Genomic DNA, 22,824 nt, shown 5'->3' with positions numbered 1-22,824 from the left:
GCTGCAGGTACAGCCACTTGCTGCAAGGCAAAGGCGATTTTACAGTCTCAGCAGTTCAATAAATCAGGCTTGAAGGAGACTCCTTGATAAACTGTTGTAACTAAAATGTAATTAAACTGACTCCTCAGCACAGCATTTCCTACCTTTCTCCATGTTTAAATACCTGTAATACCCTCTAGGGAACACTGTTGTATGTGAGTACATACATAAAACATGACAGAAGGCATTAATGATGCTCACTGTGTTCATCCCTCTTCAGGTGCCAAAGCTGCACCAGTTCCAGATAACCCATGGCATGGATTGAAATGTGTTCAACTAAATACTTAAAAACCCCAACAGCTATGACTTAATTACATGAGGACTTTATTTGCAACAAATTAGATACACTTGCTAAAAAAAGAGTGGATTGCAGCATGTAAACAATTTTGTAAATTTGTTTTAAAAGACTTATTGCAGTGAAGAAAACATACTTTTGAGGGTTTTCAATATTCTGTAGTATTCTGTAGTGCCTCACAGTAAGGCACTCTACATTGCATTTGGAAATCAAAGTTCTCTGTTTGTCTAGGAATCAACAAAGTGACTTCTGATTACAGTATTCTGTACAGAATATTCTCCCCATGCAATTATTGCAACTTCCATAGCTAGAGCCAGGCTATATGCTAATTGAAGGGCAGTGAAATTTCAAAATGGAAGTAGTTGTTTTACCCTTAGTTTCTGTCAGTGACATTTATATCAGCCTCATTTACAGACTTTTCATTATATAAAACTATATAATGGAAACTATAAAACTATATAACATTATATAAAACTTTATAACAGATTTAACAGAAACCCAAGCTGTGACTGCAAACCAGAATGTGTCTGCTCTCCTATTGCTCCTGGCTCTGAAGAGCTAAGAAAATAAAGTGTGGGAAATGGGAGAAAGTATGACACAAAGGTAACAGGATATGATTCAAAAGTTGCTAAAATTCAGTAGTCTGCTAATTTCACATTTTTTGAGATTTGTTTCTGTAAAATGTGCCCCATTTATACTGTCCAGAAGGTAACAGAAATTATTACATTTATTGGTTTTGAAATACCCTCTCAAGTTCAAGGGTTACAGACACCAGTTTCTCGGTAATAAGGAAGTATTACCTAGGGGCAAAGTGAAAATTTTAAGAACTGTACTTTTCAATCACACATTACCATATTTGCTCTGCTCTTCTCCCATATTCCTCATAGGTCTCATTTTCAAAAAGAAAAACAGGTCAACAGCTTCCTTGTTATTTAGGACGACAACAAACTGAGACCTGTTCTGGGACACTGCAGTCAGAAATCTGTAGTTCTGCTTGGGGAAACTTTAGGGAACTGTTTACATTTATCTAACACAGAAAAATATCTTTTGACACAGCCTACTTTTGCTTAGCAAGCATATCCAGCAGCTCCTTCTCTATGCCTTGGCTGCCCAGTTCAGTTAAGCTGTAGTATCTGTGCACCACCTTGTCCTCTGTCACAACCACCACTCGAAGGCCGTGTGTGTCCTGTCCCAGCTGACATCCTATAGCTGATGACACCACCATTTCCAGGCCTTTGTAGGACCCTCCAGCATTCCTGTGGTAATGCCCAGAAAATACAGCTCTAATGCCTGTTAAAGAAAAAAAGAAAAAAAATAGAGTATATATTTAGTTAGCAACTTACAGGTCTCAAATTTACCTTCCTTCTTTAATGGCTCATTAAGCAGTTACCCAAAAACATTTACCCAAAACTTGCATTTTAAACAAATAATTAGTAAACAGTAGTAAATAATTCTAACAGTAATAAATAATCAAACTTTATTGTGCTCCACCAGCTGTGTTTAGGATGTTGGACTCTGAGTTCTTTATGCCCACTGCAAGGTGTGTTGGTTGTCTCCCCACTCCTTTGCTTAGAAAGGAGGGACAATCCAGAAGCAGCTGATTAAAATGAGATACCTGCCTAGAGAATGACTGAAACACAGGCTGAAAGGTGAAGAGAGCAGAGCTGTATTTGTCAATTAACATGAAGAAAATGCCCAAGGAGAGCTTAAACCTCTGCACCCAAGGCCAGTGACCTTAAAAAAACAAAAGGGGCAAGACAAGCAAAAAGCATTCATAGGAAGGTAAGTTGTAGTCATTTCACTGACATTGAGGATATCATAGATGGAACCAGAGCCAGGTACATCAAAGAAATCTAATAAAGCAGGAGTTTTAAGAAGGGGGGGAGAAAGAAGAGCAGCCAGGAAAGGAAAGGTTGACACCTGCAAGAGTCAGGCCTGGAATGACATGAATTAACATTTATCATGTATGGGGACAAACAAGGCAGGTGACTCTGATTCCCTCTCTATTTTTGATGACTTAAGGCTGTTCTATTTCCTTTTTTTTTTTAAACCCCCCAGATTACTTATATTTTGGACTTCATTGGAGTAAAAAATAGGGAGTTTTTACAGAAATTTTGAAACAATTTGAAATTAAATGAACCATGTCATCCTCACCTCCAAACCAGTAATTTCTACTTTTTGTTTCTGCTGTCTAGCACACATAAACAAACAAATGGGTAGAAACTGTACTTGTTTTATTTTGAATGGAAATGTGGAGTTAGCATAAATAGCTAATTTTACAAACAGGATTTGGGATTATGTTTTGGCATGCTTGGTCTAAGATCCTTTAGACCCTTGGTCCAGACTCTTACAGCTTCCTGAGGCTGCATCTAATGCTACTTTATACTGTTGTGAAACAGAAAAACTACTGGATCAGATGACTAAAAATACTGGAAATTTTGTGGCAGGCGACAGAGGGAAATTTGTGAGACATTAAAACCTTAAATGACATTTAAAAAATAAAAAGCTAGCAACAACTGATTTTGCCTTCAGACAGCAGAAATCCTGGAAAATAGCAGAGGCAATTTAAAGGTGGGGAGCATGCTACAACTTCACATGGAAATCCTTATTTCTCTAGCCAGAAAAAACCGTCCACATTTTCTCCTGCAGTAGATTTAGACCTCTTTCATAGAGATAAAGTGAAAAAGGAAGTAGGTGAACCCATCTTTACACAGCTGGCTAACATCAATCCTTTGCTTTTGTAGGAGTGAGTGATCTGAAGACTGATATAAAATATATAAACTTGGCTCAAAGTATATTTAAAAATTCAGCAGCTTGGAAAGCAAAATATAAATTATTCTGCTGTGTGTCTGGTAAGAGCTACATGGGCTTTCATATTTCAAATCCAAGCCCTTCTCAAACAGCAAATGAGTCAATGTGGAAAACAGAGAATGAAGCCACCTTGTCACTGAGCAATGGTACCAGAGCCTTGTCAGCTCCAACTTGTCTGTTCCCCTGTTTCAGTGTCTCAGAGAGCTGATTATCCTGCAGTGGAACCACTCCTCTGGCTGCTGCATGAGGCACACTTGTGAGAAACACTGCAGGACAACTTTGGGAGCTTGCTGTGACCCAGCTGCAGAAAGCCAGGAAAACTGGTGAAGTGTTTTTACATCTTGGAAGAAACCCAGTCAAAAGGCAGTGGTGGAATAGAAAAGTCAGTGATGCTGCTGCTGTAACAAGGTAACAAGGCCTCTTCAGTATTTTCCACTTTTTCTCTGGGTGAGCAGAAGTACTTTAGTCTAAGAGCAAGTAAGAATCATAAGCCCATAGTGAGGTGCAAAGCCATATGACACACTTTTAGTAACAGAAATAGGTACTTTGGAAGGGAATTAAGTTCTCTGTGTCCTAAAGCAGCATCTTCCCACCATCCAGAGAATTTGACATTTTGATTTAAAAGAGGAAAAGAAGCCAAAACTTTGTGTCATCATATATGTAAACCAAACCCTGACTAAGTGTAATTAGAAGGACAGAGGAAACAAAAGTTACAAAGGAACTGTAGTTATGCTAAAGAAAAAAACATTCCCCTTGTCTCATAATTCAAGGAATGATTTTGAGAAACCCATCCTAGACAGAGACACCCATCAGTAAAAAAATTTGCCCAGACTTCAGTTTTCAGATACCCTTTAGTGCTAGTGCTACTATTAACTCCTCTTATTGCTGGGTGACAGGATGTTACACCTTGAACAAGGACACAAACAGGTCACTGCTGGGTATTGATGGAGGCTCACTGATGGGGTTTTTCTGCAGGAGCATTTTCCTGTTCACTCAGCTGTAGTGCACCCACTGTGTGAAGCAGCTAGCTAGCTCCTTCCTAGCACAAGGAGGAAAGCTGAACCAGTCACTGCAATAACACCAAGATGACAAGCAGGCAATTTACTTTGCGCTTGCTTTTGATCTTTAACATAAAACGAATCTTAGAGATGTTTACACTCAAATTTAATTTATTAATTTCAGATGTTTTTCTGAAGTAATAATGTCAAGTTGCTAGCAACAGACAACCCATCCCTTCCCCCCAACTCTGTGAGGAAAGAACAGTGTCCTGGCAGACCTTGTTTTTATAGCCCACTTTAATGTATCCCCAGGTCAGTAAAAGGCATCCAGCTATACACTAAAACATACAGTCCCTTCCCACTACAACAGAAGAAAAAAAGGTGGAGCAGTGATTTGTGTTTTATTGCTGGGTTCTTAAACAGCAGCTGGAAGAAGCATTGATAGAAAAGCTGTATGAAATACTAAAGAACTCATGTGTAAATAAATGTCCAAAGAAACAAGCATTCATTATTTCATTTTTTATGAAATACAAAATTATTTGAATTTAAATGTGACTGGAGGTTTCACAGTATCCATTTACTAAAAAAATCTGGATCCATTACTGCAAGACACTATTCATACCTAATGGATTATTCATTAAAGAAAAAATGGATTAAAACAGAATAAAGTAAAAAACTGTGCAGACAGTTACACTAAAAAAAAAAGGCAAAACAATCCACACATCCTGTATCTGTGGTCATCATCATCATCTGATATCAGACTACTTAATAACATGACACATATTACAGAGTATCTGCTAAGGAAAAAATGTCTGAACTGCCAAATCAATTTTTTGATCAGGACAGGACTGGAAGCCAGAGATACAGAGCAGGCTCACCCAGTGCTGGGTACCAGGTCTTGTTCTGTCTGTGCTAAAACTTTCCTTGAGTCAAGAAAACACCTAAACCCACTGAGCTTCATGCCTGCTACCAAACATGACTTTCAAGAATCAGTCAAGATGTGAAAAAAGTCAATGTCTTTGTAAAAAAGGTTTAGATACAGGAATTGCTTCTGATTTTAGTAAACCAAAGCTGTTCTCCTGCCATCCCATTTACCATCATTTTTTGATCAAGCACAAAATGTCCTTTTTAGTTCTGATCTGAAAAAGCTCAATCTAAAATACAAAAAGATTTACCTTTTCCAAAGATCTGATGATAACTATTTTTCCCTTCAGAATAATTCATCCCTACTAAAGAATGAAGTACCTATTTTGGTACAAGTTCTTTGAGCCCAGAGCAACCTACTTAGCAAAAATTATTCATGATGTAACAACAAACCCAAACAAGGATTGTTAAAGAGTCATGTGATGAGATGTAATACTTAAATATGTTGATAAGCCTTAGACTTTTTATCAGTTCAACCATGAAAAAAGCATATAAACACTTTGGTTCTATGCTAATCCACAGACTGCATTATGGCCTTTGGGGCTGTAAGGCAACACAGTGGCTGAGGCAAAGTAAGAGGGGAGTGCTGGGGAGGGGAATTACCAGCTCGTGCAGTTTAGCATGCTGCCTTTGATGCTACCTGTTTCATAGGCAGAATCTTTACAGCACAACTCTATTTTAATAAAACTTCAAACTAAGTTCATATTTTAATTTGGATACCTTTTTCCAAGTCAAAACCACATTATGAACACTTGACTCATGGTTGCTACAGCAGACATTATTCAAAAGAAAATTCAAAAGTGTCTCTGAAGACTTTCCTCCCCTCTCTTTCAGTTTCTGTGTCTCCTTTCAAAAGCCAGCTCTACAAATAAGTAGTAGAACTTCACCAAGCTCTTGTTAATTTGCATTTTCCTCACTTTATCAGCTTTGGGAAGTTGGACAATTTTTACCAGCATTTCCCATCTTCACTTTTTCTACTGGTTCTCTCTCTCGGCTCTGAAACCCACACCAGCACAATGTATTAAAAGGTGCTTTTCTTACAGAGGATGTAACAGGTACTGTTCCACTGCCTCAGTGGCCTAACATGGAAAGGTGTCTACACAAGTGTCTGAGGTCTGCTCTGGATGCTGCACAGAAAAGGATCAGGAGGCTCCAAGGGACCCATGCAGGCTCAGAAGCAGCTGCCTGTGTAAAACCATCACATCCTCACAGGCTGCAGCAGATCTGATTTTCTAGAGATTATTCTCTGTAACTGTGGCCATCCTACAGCACTGAGCTCCCAAGCCACCTAAAGCAGAGGAATGTTCTGAAAGAAACCAAGTCCTTACTGAAATAGTCAGCACCTTTTTCAGCCCTGGAGATACTGAAGAAGATGAGAAGAAAACTTTAGTTATCCCAGTGTTTATATCACACTGTTGATTTTATTCCCGACAAGAACCAGGTGAGAAAATACTTCATTACACAACAAGAAACTACAATTCAGTATTGTGCAGGAGGCAGTTTGTCTGTTAGCAGGAGAAGCTGAGATTATTTTAAAGAATTTTGAAAGTGCAGCATACTGCTACAAATTATCATTTATCTTCTGTGGCACCAGGGAAAAGGGTCAGCATGATTTTGATGCAATTGCACTGTAAGAGAACAAAGGCATTTAGCTGTGTCTCATGGACAATTCCCCTGAGTGATAACATCCCTGTTGTAGCTTATTGTGCAGCTGCAGTCCTGTAATTCCCAGACTCCCAAGTTCCTTTAACTTGGGACTCTACTGCTGTCTTCTGTAGCTTAGAAAAATGTAAGGACATGGAAGACTGGGCCTGTTTTCAACTCCATCTGGGCAGGAAGAAAGGGGACTCTGGCCTTTCTTCTCTGTGAGGCCCAACACACTGCCATATCTTTTCTAATCAGTGTTTTGACCAGCCTTTCTATTTCAGTAATAGTTAAACCATGTTAGTGTCTCACTTTAAAGAAGAAATGCCAGACAAATCATCCCTTTGCTTTATTAAACAAACAGGTGCATTCTGTAACCATGCAACAGTAAGATTTTGTGAAACAGGTAACACCTCTTAACTTTGTGAAAAATTTACTGTTTTCTAGTTTAATTCAAGAAATGCTGGCTGAGCCCCAGTCTCTAGGGAAACTGAGTTGCAGCCACACAGGATGGAAAACAATGCACCCAGGTTTACCTTGAAAACCCCAAAGAAACATGTACTTGGGAAACAGTTTTTCTCACATAATCAGATAATATTGGGTTGTAATTCAGACTTGAGCTAGTTTAAATTCCAGGGGTGTCTGACTCCAATTTCTGCAATTACACTCACTTCTATGGCTTGATTCCAAAACCCCCTGAATTCAGAAGAAGCTGTTTTCCAACTCTAGTTCCAAATGTACAAACCTCATTTTTGAGGCAGGTTTGCTGTGTCCAAAATGTGACTGACCTCACCTCAGCTGGAAATCAAACTGCTCAACCCAGCACTATGGACAGAGTAAAAATATAGGGAAAAAATTACCAACATAAAAATAAACCCAAGAAAAGCAAGCAGATTTTCCAAATTAGGAGGAGAATGCCTGGAATAATCAGCATAGGCAATCAGTAGCATGCTTTATTTAGACTGAGCCTTCAATTAAATAAATGCTTTTCTCAGCAAAAGCAAATGAGACTGTAAAAGAAGGAGAAGGCTAAATTAGTTGCAATATGAATGACATAATAAATATGTAATGGGTACAGTACAGACCTTGCCTCTCTTCTCATGCTCTCTGTAGAGAATTTGGGGGAAAAAAAATGGTTCTGACTGAACTATGAAATTTATCACATGGTTCAGATTGTCACCTTTTAAGTACTGATTAATGAACTATTTTTTACAGTAACTGCAGACATGAATCAATCTTCACTTCATTTCATGTACTGGTTGATGGCTCTCCACCCAGACTGCAGGTGAAGTTCAAAGCAAACAAAAGGCAGCATTTCTTCAGAGAGCTGTGAAACTTGAAATTCCCTCCTGCAGACCACTGTGAAAGCTGGCAGTTTTCACAAATCAACTGAACAAACCTAGAGAGGAATCACTAAACTGCATTATGTTGGTAACATTAATATGACACAGTAAATCCTTGAAAGAAAAAATCTTGGAGGTGGGAAGAGGCCTGGAAAAAAATACCACTATGCACTTTTCTATCCTGTGCCCTTCTCAAGAGTTTGGGGAGTAGGAGCAGCAGGAGACTGGGCTATTGAGACCCTCGTTCTGGTCCCATTACTGTGCTTTTCAGTTAGCTGTTCAAGTTTAATGATAAAATTAGGTTTTAAATAGAGTTATGTTTATCCAAAAATCCCTGGGTCACCACACAAATCTGTTTCTCAGTCAAGGACTGAAGAAAGAGAACAGACTAGAAAAAGCTGATCCTGGATACATTTGTCCCCAAAAGTGCAGGAGCTAGGGAGGAGCACCAGTAGAGCCTAAGTGGAAGCAAAAAGGTGGAGAGGCAGTTCTGTAAAGACATTAAATTGTATTGGAGGATCTGAATGCTATCAACACTCTTGCACCCTGTCACAGTTTTCAAAGAGAGGAGAACCAAGTAAGTATCCAGGCACAGGAAGATGCTACTCTGAGATGTGTGGGTACACCCCCACACAGGTAAGAGCATACAGGTATTTTGTAAAAGCCAGTGTTTCTGGAAAATACAACCATTTAAGTCATATGGATAAATTGATCTTGAACATTTTCCCTGGAGTTTCAGGCACAAACTGGCTTTTCTTCCTTCCTTTCACTTGCAGAGTACAGCTGCTGTCTGAAGTGCTGAACAATGTGGTCGGTTCAAGAGTAATACCTGTTCTCTCAACAATTTTGCACTCCAAAATGATTTCTTTCAGCTTCCCTACAAAAGCCACATTAACCATAGGCATTTTTTGCTGCACCTTTTTTTCTCCCCCAGGCACGTGGTGTATCTCATCTTTTCAAGACTCCAGTGCTACACAAGGAATAATAATATTTAGAAGTTTTTGAAAACAGAATCTCTTCAGTGGAATAGAATTGATTTTATCTCATTGCAATTTCAGACTGCTACCATTGCCTCATCTGCCAAGCAGGTGTTACAGCAGCAAAGAAAGATGTGAAAGCATCAGTCACAGCACTGTTAACTGCTCAGTGCTCAGGCAGCTCTCAAACTCTGTTATCAAAAAAAAACCAACCCAATAATTTCCCAACAGAGCACCAGAAGAAGGAAACAGTCCCACTGGTAAGTATTGGGATCAACATCCTCTCTTTCATAAGCTCTCTTTGGTCAGCCCTCAGTAGCATACAGGATTATTTCGTGTAGCCCTTTTGAAGCTCTCTGTTGCCCCGCCTCAGAAGAGCTGTATGAATAAAAGAGAACTGAGTAATTAGAATTTACATTGCACAGCTCTATAAGCATCTCAGTAAAAATATCCCATGCACTCTTGTTTGCAAACATTATCCTGTAAATGTGCAGGAAATCTCGGCCTTAAATTTGCTTTGTAGCCTAAAGAACCAGGAGTTTGGTGTGGCTGGTGGTCAGTTGGTCCGTATAAGTCGGAGACCAAATATTATATTGAAAAGTATATTTATGTTCAAAACTTCTTTCTATAAGACAATACTAAACAGAGCTATATAACAAAGAATTTTAGTGTCACTTGTTTTTCCTGTATAATCAGAGGAGAAACAACAGGCACAGCCAGAAGGTGATTCCAGATCACCTAATTAGAGCACTGGTCTAAATAAGCCTTTAAAGGTCACTCTGTTCTTCAAGTTTATTTTTGTGAATGCCTCTTGTGAATGCCTACTTTTTTCCATTTGAAAGTGATGCTTTCTCACAGAGCTGACACAAACCCCAAACAGTCCTGGACTGCCGTGTGCTCTATGGATCAAGAAGAAGCTTTAGTCCAGTGGATAAAACTGATTTAAATTTTTTTTCTGAGAACAAATATCACTTAATGTCCTTACAGACTATATGTATTTTGTACTTGCTGCTGAATTTCTGAAAAAACAATTTAAAAAATCTATGTTTGTCTATGTCCACGTAAGATATACATTACCATACTTGGGAAACTGTTCTTACATAGAATATATCAAATGTGGTCACTCTACCTGGGCCATAAGTGCATAAATGCAATCTTCAAACAGGTTGATGTAAATCACTGAAGTTGAGAGTATTTAAATTATCTTAAATACTGACACATAAGCAATGAGATTACTCACTCAATGTATGGGCTTTGCCAAAATCGAGGTCTCAATGGCAGGAAGATGAAAATATTACTCCCCTGTCAAACTCTGATTACACAACAAAGAAAATAATGAAACATAGCATATGTTGTCTGGTAAATTTTAGAAACAACAGCTTTCAACACTCCATGCTTTAATTCTGTGCTCAAATATATCTCAGCTGTGGATGTTCTGAGAGCTTCTTCTTCTTTTAACACTGCTCTCCTGTCACAACATTTCTAAGAGGAGAATGTAGACATATCACACACTTTTAATGAGTAAAGGTGTTAGAAGTTACAGCACCTCCAGTCACAAATATAATGAAAAAATATACCATTTAATGAAGTTAGGTTGTTATTTTTGCCCCTATGTGCACATTAAATACTTTTAACCACATCTGAAAAATTGCTTTGAAGACACTTGGATGAATTTAAAACTTTTTAATTAAAAGAAGCTGAAGACTGTAGGGAATTTCCTTCTGCATATTTCTATCTCTGGTCTAGTTATTTCCTTTAAGATGCATCATCTCTCAGCTACACAGACCACATATTCTTAATCTAACTCTGAAACAAGATGTCTTTTCAACCCTGTTGGTGAAAAACCATCTATTAATTTAGGTTTTATTCAACAGAGCTGCTAAACATGTTTAGACATTTGCTTAAACGCTTTAGTTGATTTGTGCCATTAAGAAACATTTATTGCTATATTGTATTACCTAATATAAGTAATGGTCAGTGTGTCAGTGATGGATGTAAGGACAAAAAGTCTTTAAAAGATTGTATATAGCTCACCAAAAATACACAAACTTTTCAAGTCGTAGAAAAAAAATATTTAACGTCCTAATAAAATTTTACTGGAATGAGATATGTAAGAAAAAGTAGGTCTTTTATTACATAAACTGCCTGATTTGAAAACTTAATTTGCTGCCTATGTTTATCAAAGACACGTGACTTGCAGACCAGATTTTTTGGCTAGACCATTACTACTTCTTTATTTTTCCTACAATGCTATGAGGAAACCTATTTATATCAGCACTGTAAAATCCTTAAAAGCTGAATGTGCATTTCATGCAGCAGAGTGGAGTGACTGCAGCAGATCTCACAGATGAGAACGTCAGGTCAGCTCTTTCACAGTTCTAGCACACGGGATTTTTCTGTACTTAACGTCTGCATGTGGAAGAGACAGAGCTTTGACAACTTTGGCTTGACTTGCAGAAGTTATACCAATACACCTTCAGAAAGGTATCTCTACTTAAATGCAAAACTCTGCTCTCAACTGAGCTGGTTTTCACTGTGACCGAAATCACATTTTCAAGGACAACAGTTCTTATGATGCACTTAAAAAAACCATGGTCTAGCAGGACTTCTTACACATGCAGCTTACAAGTATGGTTTAACTTTGCACAGTAGTAATACATATTTACAAGTGCCAGATTTTCAATTATAAATATTTATCATAAGGACATGATTTTATCTTTAATTAGCCCAACTGTTAAGGAGACACTTCTAATGTGAGAAATGTAATTCGGTATTTCATACCAGATGTAGCCTCTACAGCTAGTCTTTTATCTTTGCTTGTAATGAAACAACAAAACCATTACATAACATGGGAGTGATTAGAAGATAATAACTACAGAAAACCTGGGCTTTGGAATTAAAAAAAAAAAATTTCTGAAGTTGCATACCTCAGTTTAAAGCACCTGTGACCATATGACCAATATGACCATAATTTAAGTATCTATTTCCTACACAATCCATATGAATTTCTTTGTTCTCATAAAGACCTGAATGACCAGATTATCTTTCCTTTCCTGAGTTATGCCTCCATGTTTGACACTTCTAGAAAAAGTATAAACATGAGAGCTGGGGTAATTCCAGGTTTGATCCTGGGTTATAAACAACTGAAATATGATGCCCATCTAATAATGCCAAACACCCTAAACCATGCATGTTACTGACATAATGACACAACAAACATGGTTACAAGCACTGAAACAGCAAGAGGCAGAAGGGAGTAAGGAAGGACTGGTGACAGGTTGGGGGAGAAGAATAGTGGTAGCCTGGTGGTCTCCTAAAAAGGCACATTGACTTTTTTTTTTCCCAGAATAAATTGTTACACCAAATTTCTAAATTCAAAAAAGCAAAGTATGTTAGGATTTCATTGGCAATATCCTATCCTGTGTTTTAATCTTCCAAGAATGTATGAAATGAACTGGGGGAAAACCAGTTTCATGTCTAATGATGTGCTGAACTTGACTGTTCTTTAGCAAAGCAGAGGTTCAGAAAGCAAGTGGTGTCCTTGCATCTCTGTGCCTCTACGCCACCATGCCAACCAACAGCCTCTCTGCAACCCACTGAGACCTCAGTGGTCTCACAAAAGCTGCTCTTAAACAGAATAATAAAATAGAAACAGAATGCACCTGTTACTAAGGTAACTCTGAGCCAACTTTTGATTCAGCTCAGTTTTCTCAGCAGTCTGAGTTACTGAGCTGCTTGTTCTCTGTATTCATTTCATTAGCAAAATGTTTGATTATTGGCTTGTAAATGTTACCTATTGACTCAGTGTATAGTAACGAGCATGCCAAAGATCAGTGTTTAAACACACTCATTAAGGAACCAAAGAACTTATTAGAGATGGGAATGAGGGACACAAGGAGAAATGATGGAGGGAACAGAAAGGAGTTTGGGAATTTCCTCCATTGAGTTGTATTGCTCATTCCCATTCCATACCTTTCCCCCATCATTTGAAGCCTTCCCAACTTCTGGTTAAGCCTCTGGACACCCTCCTAAGAAACACCACAATGTAACAACAATGTTACAATGATAATGTTTCTTTCACCTCTTGATGAATTATGTTCCCAGTACTGAGTGTTGTCAAATGTTACTAAACCAACTGGATGACAGAAAATCCTAGAAAAGAACTGTTTTGGTTCCCACATTAATGCCAGTTTCCTGGGATACACCCATGAGCTAGGATGTGCTGCAGTCCATGGTACACGGGCAGTCACAGCTGCCCAGCTCTCCAAGAGCAACACTTCCCACTATATTAACACTAACACAAAAATGAAAAGATATGAGATGTTCACAGCATATCTCCTTATGGGGAAAAAACCCCACTTGTAAATCTTGAATCTGCAAATATATCAGTGCCCTGGAGAGCCCTCAGATAGCTGTGAATTTTGGCCCCACTGATTGGAAACAGTAGGAAACTGAGAGCTTGGAAATTAGGCTGAGTTGGATGAGGCCAGGCTTAACAATTAGATGGTAAATTGGGAAGAAGATCATAAAAAATTTGCATTGTTCAGCAATCCAAATAATGTGCTCTCTTATAGATAGAGAGAAAATGACATTCTGATGCAGCGATGGCAGGATGGCAGGAAATTTTGAGGGACTGGCACACTCCAGGAACATGAAGGCAATTACCAGAAAACAATGGGAACAGCATGGAGGAGTAGCTGTGTACTGTGTCTGTCTCCATGGCGTCCAAGTGGCATCACACAAAGCTGAGGGATTTGGTACAATTACTCATTTAGCACATGCTCCACCTGCCCTTCATCCCAGACATGGCCCCTATTAGAAACGGATGTGCTAAGGATTGATTTTAGCAGAGCAAGACTTGTTTTAACACTGAATAAATCTGGGGTGCATTACACTCTTCGTTTAAAATTGGCTCAGTGTGGGAGAAAGCAACCTCCAAGGTAATTCTGAATTCTGTTTCCATGTTTTATGTAAAACATAAATTCTGTATTTTTCTCCTATGGCAATACCTGATCTTCCCCTCCGTAGGCAGGAAAAACTCAGGTTGTCTTGTATCTGTCAGTACTTGAAAAATGGAAACCTTGCTATTTATGCAAAGGAACTTTTCATGTTTAGCTTTTTACTTTTCCCTCAAAGTTTTAAATTTTGTCCGGTACTTTTTACAGGTGAGTAGATTCAGTTGAGAATTTTGATCTCTGGGAAAAAATGAGACTTATAAGCTGTATTCAAAAATTCCTTGAAAACAGTACCACTTAAGTTAAATGTATTTTGTCTGGCAGCAGAGCCCTTAACAATTTGAAACAAAAATTCAAGAGTAGGAAAGTTTGAGAAAATACCTGCTTTATGAAACTTTTCCATTATCTCCTGACGAACTGATTTCTCCAAGTTGAAGTAATCGTCGTCTTCATCAGGTTGGCTCAGAAACAGAGGGATGTGCTGAAACACAATTATATGCTTGCATTTTTGGTTTGCAGCAGCAGCCAGCTGCTCATCAAGCCAGGCATCCTGGGCTTGCCTTAACTCAGGGCACTTGGAAGAATCAAAGTATAGCTGAGAATTCAACACAAGAAAGAAAACACCGCCAACCCAAAAGCTGAAGTAGTCATCTCCCCAGTTCTGGCAATATTCATCTATGGTTTCTCTGGATGGAGTATTGCCAATATCATGATTCCCACTGACAAATACCAGTGGTATGTCCTGGTCAGTGTTTTTCAGAACATTCTTTAAATCTTGCTCCTGGTTTTTTTTCCATCGGGTTCCTAAAGAAAAAAAAATACAAAACATTGAGTGTTTATGGGTTTCTTTCTCACCTTCATTGTTAGGTTTTGTTTATGGAACTGTGCATAGAAAGACAATATTGTGTATTAGACGTGATCATGAAAACATCTCCACTTTATCCCTGTGCATCCACCCAGCCCAGTCCCTCCCGTCCCAGGGCCGCAGCCATTTCCAGGAGCTGGACTGAAGGCAGGACAGGACAGGACCCAGCAGAGAGCACAGCACTGGTGGTGCCATGGCCACTGCTTTCCACCAGGAGCTTCAGCTGATTCTTTTCATCTACAAACTCAGGATGTGGTGAAAAAATGCAGCAGCCTTGGATGGTGCAACAGCACAAGGGTAAAAACCAGGCCAACTTCTGCCTTATATTTTATGGCTGTGTAACAAAATTAAGGGTTGTTGTTGGTTGTTTTTTTTTTTTTACAAGAACTATTTTAACAGAAAAAATTTAAACAGTGTCTTGTGATGACTTATTTATATGATGAGTCTCTTTTAATAATAAGAATGCCATTAAATTAACAAAAAATTAGTTGAGTACTTTGCTAGTTTTCCCTGCAATTTATCTATATTAATATGCATATCCATACAGGTACTCTTCTGTATGTCAGGAATTTGTCCCAACCTACAAAGATTTATTGTATTGACAGTTTGATTTACAATCACTGAAAAAATTTAGAAAGAAGTTTTAAAGGGATAGTTATTTTCTTATAATGATTACAGAGGTTTTCCTATGTTTTCTAAAGACTAATCTTTAACTAGAGGCCATTGATATGATTATTATTAATTAATTAAATGAACACGTATAAATTGGTTTTGTCCTGCAATACGTAACACACATCTAGCATGGGCCCATTTCACAAATGATAACTCAATTTTTCAACCAAAAGCTGTAACAGGATTTTTACAAGAACTCTGAATTCAGGTTTCTAACATACACTTGCACACAGGTCTGTGCCAATCAATCATCATGTACTTTTAACTGTGTTTTTACACATACCTTACACACAGAAATGCATAAATGGGTTCCTGTATTGCAATTCTTGTATTTTATGAGATAAAAGGGGTTTTTACAATTTCTTCAAAATACTCATGATGAATATGTTGACGAACACTGATCCTTATTAACAAATATTTTATTTTACATACCCTACAGTTACAGGCTTTAGTACCACCTTATTGCTGTTACCAGAATTCTACAGCTTTATAAAAATACAGAGAAGAAAACCATATTAGGTATAAATTGTGGCTAAATCTAAGGGCATTGATATGAGGTGCATTAAGTCAAAATCCACAACTCTCTTGGGTTTAACTGCTGCAGAGGGTAGAAAGTTATTGTAGGAAAATCTTTGAGTAACTTGACAAATACTGGGCATATGATACCCAGGGGAGTCTAGAAAGTAGTGGAGAGCAGATCACTTTTTGGGGTATATTAATGGTCAGTTTAGGCTGTTCTTGTTAATCCCAGAAATAAACAGGGCAAATAACATCTATATTACTTGGAGATGCTGAATTTTAAAAAATAAAACCAAAAATTGAAATAAACCTGGCACACTGTTGTCCATGGGGTAAAGAACCTGGCTGCTTTTAGTGCCACTTCCCATTTTCCTATGGAAAGAGTTGGAAATTTTAAGCTCTAAATATGAAAATATATGGGGGAGGAAGGCGGGGAAATGCAAGGGGGAAGGCTCTGTTCAGATCCATGTAAATACATTACACCATGTTAAACTCCATGCTATCACTTTGGGAAATTTAGCTAACAGTTGCAGAGTATAAAGACACTTATGCAAAAGTTACAGAAATAATTTGCAGAATTATGTATACCTCTTCCCAGTGGTGAAATTCAAGCTCTAGAGACTAACACTTAGATTAGATTTGTCGACAGCAGGGCACTGATTCCCTCATTTAATGAAATATTATTTCTATAGAAACAGAGAAACATATTCAGTGTTTATTGCAGAAAACAGATTGCTCAAAACGGAAAACAAGGTCTCTGCCCAAGAGCCTAGGAAATCCTACTACAGAGAGATTGGTTTAGAACAACTGCATCTTGGCCTGATCTTCTTGGCAGACAGTTAAAACAACTTCAAAAGAAGAGACTCCCACAGAGATAAAAGTGGGATAAAGTAGACGAATGTCTAAGGACCCCTTGGTGCAGTGCTGGAGAGGAAGGGCCCGGATGTCCCACTGGCCCTGAGCTGCACCACCACAACACACAATGAGTGCCACAAGGAGCCCTCCTGAGGCACCTCCCCAATTCACATCTGAGGTAAGGAACAGGTAAAGAAGACAAAGACAGTGGTAAAGAAGAAAGCCACTGGAAAATTAAAGCGGTCCCTGCCACAGCATAAAAAATATCCTTTTAATCTCAGGAACAGAGCTATAATATCTAATTATTCCAATTTTTATGAAGAACATTTCTGTTTGATTGATATGTATTTCTTTAGCTTAGAGGGAGCTTTGTTGTAGGTGAATAGGAAAATAATATAGTGCCAAAAGGCAATATGAAAAAAATTATTCGTGAAGTGCCAGGGTAGATGCACCTGAAATAAATTTCTGTGATGTTTATCCTGGCATCATCTGCAGTGACATTTTAAAATTCCGGGCCACAATTTTTTGTCTTTATGCTAGGTTGTGTAAATAAATTCTTGCCCTGAGATAATTATTTCACAAATTAATAGCCCATAAAGGGCAGCTTGGCTTTTATGAAAAACATGAAAGTGAGAACTGTTGCTGGCGCAGTTGTGTGCAATTTTCCTCAGCTCCGCAGCCTATCATTTTTGAAAGCTGAGTGATGTGAACAGGAGCATGAAGGTGCAATTTCACCATGCCTGTTGTTCTCTGCTGTGTATCCCTGTTTGCCTCACCAGCTCCAGTGTTCTGTCCTGCACTGCTTAAAGGAACCAAGACAACCAGCCTTCCTCACACACTGAAAGAGCAGATTTCAAGACAGTACTTTTACAGCACTATTGCTACAGCTGTCTTCAGTCAGCAGAATTACAGATTATTCTGCTGAAGAAACAATCCTTTAGGTACTGATCCTTAGTTACAACTTCCTTTGGTATTCCACGGAAGCGTGCACCACTCTAAGATTGGGTTGGGTTTCGTTTTTGTAAGGCACCAGCTATTAAAAACAACTTAGGGCACTGTCTCCCCCCAAGCTGTATCTGCAATGCTGATGGTAATTTCTGTACAACAAAATCCTTCCCATAAAGCAACCTCCAACAACACTGTAATTTTTCCTCCAGAAGTATTCCAAATGAAAAATTATCAATCAATTAACAATAGCCAGTTTTTCTACTGATATGAATCAGGAGGGGGAAGGGGGTGGGATTATGATGCCATTATGAGGTAGTACCCCCAGGCATTACTGGCTTGGTGTTAGGTGAACTCTAAGTACTCCCCCCAAGGCAAGAGAAGCCTTTAGCTCAGACATCTTCAAATAATTTAACAATATGCAAAAATGTGGCACAATCATTTCCTGGATTTCTCATTACTCGGTCTCAGTATTTTAATGTATCTTAAGTGTCCCTAACTTAGAAGAGCTGCAATTACATTGTTTTTTAAAGCACAAATTTTCAGTTCGAAGAAAAAAAAAAAGAAAAATCAAGTTTTATGCCAGCAATACTCTTGAAAGGCCTTGATGTGACAACTGCAATCTGTTTAACATTTAACCCAAGAGACTGCATACGTTGAAGACTAAAATACTATAGAAAACACCAAATAGAAATAGTACCTACATTTGATAAAAGCAAAATAGAAAATGTCAAAACACCAGCTATGAAAACAAGATTTAGAAAAACACTGGGCCCATTCCTTCTGTAATTTATTACAATAAAAGAAGTACTGTGACATCAAAAATCAACTAATTATTGATGAAAGCAAACACATGATTGTTAAAAAACAACAACAGATAGATTTGTGTATTTTCCTGGGCCTTACAGTGCATCACAATTGCTTCAATCAAAGGGTCTAACTATTTTGAGTCTTGAGACTTTTGTCCTGTTTTGTGTGTTTTCATGACTGTCTGCAGTTGCCCTACTCCTCCATTTAAAGGACCTCCCCTAGCACTATTCCCCACATTTCTAGGGAGGAGGGGGCCCAAGGCTATACTCAAACACGCTCTGTTTTAGCTGCACTGGAGGAAATGTAACTGTTACCTCCATCTCTGTGGAAAAGCAGCCTCCTCCTGTCAACTAGGAATAGCTTTCATCTCTGCTCTTGCCTTGGATACCTGGCTGCTGGCTCCAGACTGAGGGCTACAAGGAAGATCCTACATCATCCCTGTCTGCTGACCCCTCCCCAGGGACAGCCCCACTGGTGCCACTGTCACTTGGAAGACATCAGAGGTCCAAACCCAATGGTATCATCAACACCACACTGTACCTGCCAGGCTTCTTCTGCAACTGCATCTGCTTGCTTTGCGTTAACATAAAAATCTGAGCTCCAATCTTGCCATTTTTCAAAGCACCAACCCACAGCATCTCTTCAGAGCACTGATGCATATGGAGCTTCCCCACCCCAGAGCTCTGACACTGTTCCTCACTGTGCTGCCTTCTTTCCTGCCCTTCCCTATCCCATCAATAGGAGTGACTCCTCCTGACTGCCAGGGCCAGACTCTTCCCTCTACTCGTCTCTTTACAATTGATCATCCCATAAGTGATTCTCTCGTGGGCTGTGAGTGGAATGAAACACTACGGTCTCCATGTTCTCTTTTGTCTTGGGACGCTACAAAAATGTGATAATGGACAGGGCACTGCATAGACAGGAAACCTCCCTGGCCACCCAGCTCAGTCTTACCAGTGCTCTTCATTGTTTCATGCTTGCAACTTAAAAGCTTCCCCTCTGGTGTCTGCTGTAATGAAGTAATGCAACACACTGTGTCATTCCAAATTATTACGTGCAGGAATAAGCTGATCCATTTTAATAAAGCCATTATGGTCATGTTCTGAAATAGGTTTTTTTGCTTTAATCTGTGCTGTAATAGCTAAAATGTCTCCTCTTTCTTCTTTAGACATCTATATTTCTAATCTTCAAATAGCCTGAAGAAAATTTTATGATGAACAAAAAATGATACAGTTAAAAATCATGTAAATATTACTATATTCACTCCTGAACAAACTACTCAGTCTAACTTACAAAGAACCTAATTTCATTAGTTTCAGTGAAAAGCAGAATCTGGAATACTCATTTGTTTACAGCTGTAAGTGACTTTTTCAGTATTCAAAACAAGTAATAATCTGTTCTGAGTTTCAAAAAATGATCACACAAAAATTTTCCTACATGAAAATACAAATTAAATTTATTATACAACTTTGAGCATTAAAACAAGAAGAAATTTTAACTCTAGTTTAAGCTAATAATGAACGATTATTACATTAAAGCAATTACAAAATTCCCAACTGAACAAGGAAGCCTATTAGGGGATCAACTGCTCCTGGTTTCAGTGCATGACATTAAATATAATGACTACAAATGCTGACATTTTTCTGAGTGCCAGCCACACAGGTGCCCACAGAACAACCTAATTCATGGCATTTACTGCTTCATGTTCTGCTGTGAAAATAAGTATTATCCTTCACTTAAGCTCAACTCTGCTCTTATCCTCACTCATCTCCCAGCAACACAGAGCTGTCACAGCAAGCACAGGCCACCACTGCCTTTGGGTCTGTGATTCTGATGAAATCATCACAAACAGGAAAAAATACCTCTATGCTACAGTACCAAAACCAAACTTAATTTTAAAAAGTTCATAAAAAGATCTAGTACTTGTACTAGATTTTTAGTACTGTATCTAGTACTTGTATCATAAATGTAAGATCTGAGAAAATTGTGTGGCTAATTACATCTCCAAGATTTTAATCTTCTGAGATATTGATCTGCTAATCAGATTTCTAAATTCAACCGCAGACTAGACTAGAGAACATGGTTTAAAATACAAATAAATATATACTTGCTGAAGATTAAACATCTGCTTCTGACAGCCCAATGGTTTCTCTGCAATAAGAGCCTGTTGGACTTGTGTGGAGATCTCTGATGCTTCCCTACTCTGGGCTGATTAGAGCAAATTTAATTTCACAGTAAGCTGTTTGAGGCTTTGAACGCTCCATTAGGTTTTACTAGAATCAGATAATTACTACAAAATGTTTATTTATGCAACCACAGTGACATTTCTTTAAACAGTTATTATTAGATATTTAACAAATAATGTGCTGCTTACCCAAATTCTTAGCTATTATTAATTAACACTGGTGTAAGAGTTTGGAGGAGAAAATAGCCAGGAAACATTTTGGTTTGGATTCCATCCTACCAAGCATATCAAAGTAAGCTTACAAGAGCAGAAGAAACAGATGCAGTGAGTTTAGTTAGATTACACTACCTTGTGGTCAGGAAACTAGGTCACATCTAAACCCTGCCCTATTGATCAGGCAGTGACATATTAATAGAAATGTTACCTTGCACTCAAACAAATACAACCTTTACCAATACCCTGATTCAGTATAAACATTTGAAAGCCTCTGCTTCTGCCTTGCACCTAAAAAGTTGATGTGTCTTTTCTACTTCATGCTCTATTACAATTCTCCACTGACAAACATTCAGGAATTGGGATTTAGCTGACAATTTTGCTGAAACTGCAAGTGTCACTGGAATACAGCTGCCTCCTCCCCAGCTGTGCCACGATGCTGGGAGCTAAAAAAATACACAAACTTGGTTTTCCTAGTCAACCAAGCAGACAGTTCAAATGGCAAAAAAGGTAAATATAGTAAAGGTGAAATGCTTACAGCCATTTTTAAAGGTGGAGCCTATTTTAAGACACTATTTTTTGACCTGCTCATATGCCTATTATATGGACAAATCAAACATCAGCATTCCTATTCTTGCCTTCTAGATGAGAAAGAGATTTTTTTGAGCATTACTATATTTTTAGTTAAAATTAAAACTTGACAAAATATCTCCTTATATACATGCCTCACTTAAAAATTAGGCTAGCAGTGCAGTCTAATTTTATCTAGCCAAATTTTAAAAATAAATTAATGATCCTTTGTTTTAGCAAAATTAGTTATTTATGGTAGTTTAAAAGCAGTATCAAAAGCAGTTCACAGGTTTTTTCCTTTGTGGAATGTCTTACCAAATCACTGTATATAGCATTAAGAACTTGAATTGGACCTGACATTTCTCTGTAATTTATTCAGTTCACAAATGTATAAATGGCAGCTTGTGCATTTGCATGCAGATTTCAGCAGTACACTCCTATCTCATCCTGTGTGCAAAACCCACCAGCAGCAGATCTCCAGCTCCCAACACCTAGTCCCTGCAGCGTGACCACGCCAGCCCTGTGACGCAATAAGCACGAGTGCAGCACCTGCCTCGCCAAGGACAGCCCAGCTGGCTGCAAAGCAGCTGCAAATGCACAGCTCTGCACAGCAAAGGCCTGGGCAATATTCCTCACAAGGAAGAGCACACATGGCCAAATGACTGTGGACTTCATCAAGTGTGATAAAACTGGACATTTCCTCAATGCTCCTTTTTAGTGGATCCTGGACCAAAAGACAGGTAAGACTTCCTGGGACGTACCAACTTCAGCTCTTACACAAACTAAGTATTCACTGACCTTTCCTGACCAGCCCAATATGTTTTTTAATTAACAGAAATCAGAACATTCACAAATAGGTTTTAAACAATAATGCTTTGACTAGGAACATTTGCTATGGTGTGTGCTTTCATCAGTCCAGAAAATGAGGCAAATTAAAGAGCTTTTTTTAGCATTATCCTGTAAGGTGTTTGCAATTATATGCTGCAGCCCATGTCTCAAGATTTATTTTCTATAAAAATTACATTTTTGGAGGGAGTCAAGCTAAGGCACTCCATACTGGACAGAAAAAGAGAGACAAATATTTTAGACCATGGCAGTTACACATCCAATTTGGGCATGGGAAAGAAGCTCAAGCTAATGCAGTTGTGATTCTCCCAGGAGAGAGGATGCCTTCAAATGCTACAGTGATTATAAACAGAAATGA

At 38.4% G+C, this 22,824-nt stretch overlaps 1 protein-coding gene across 17 annotated transcripts in view; it reads right to left on the bottom strand.

Annotated features, from left to right (window-relative positions):
- Positions 1-346: 346 nt before the first annotated feature.
- The window catches only part of CPPED1 (calcineurin like phosphoesterase domain containing 1), a 439,059-nt gene continuing 416,581 nt past the window's right edge, over positions 347-22,824 (bottom strand). For all 17 annotated transcript variants that reach the window (XM_059862184.1, XM_059862194.1, XM_059862182.1 and 14 more), the window contains 2 exons: positions 14,368-14,790; positions 347-1,624 (listed from right to left, as the gene is read on the bottom strand). In XM_059862184.1, coding sequence (XP_059718167.1) covers positions 1,392-1,624; positions 14,368-14,790 — 656 coding nt within the window. In that variant the 3' untranslated portion in view covers positions 347-1,391. The remainder of the gene's footprint in view (positions 1,625-14,367; positions 14,791-22,824) is intronic.

The sequence above is a fragment of the Haemorhous mexicanus genome, chromosome 17 (genome assembly GCF_027477595.1).
Source record: "Haemorhous mexicanus isolate bHaeMex1 chromosome 17, bHaeMex1.pri, whole genome shotgun sequence".
Classification (NCBI taxonomy): domain Eukaryota; kingdom Metazoa; phylum Chordata; class Aves; order Passeriformes; family Fringillidae; genus Haemorhous; species Haemorhous mexicanus.
This window is presented reverse-complemented; position numbering and strand designations above follow the sequence as displayed.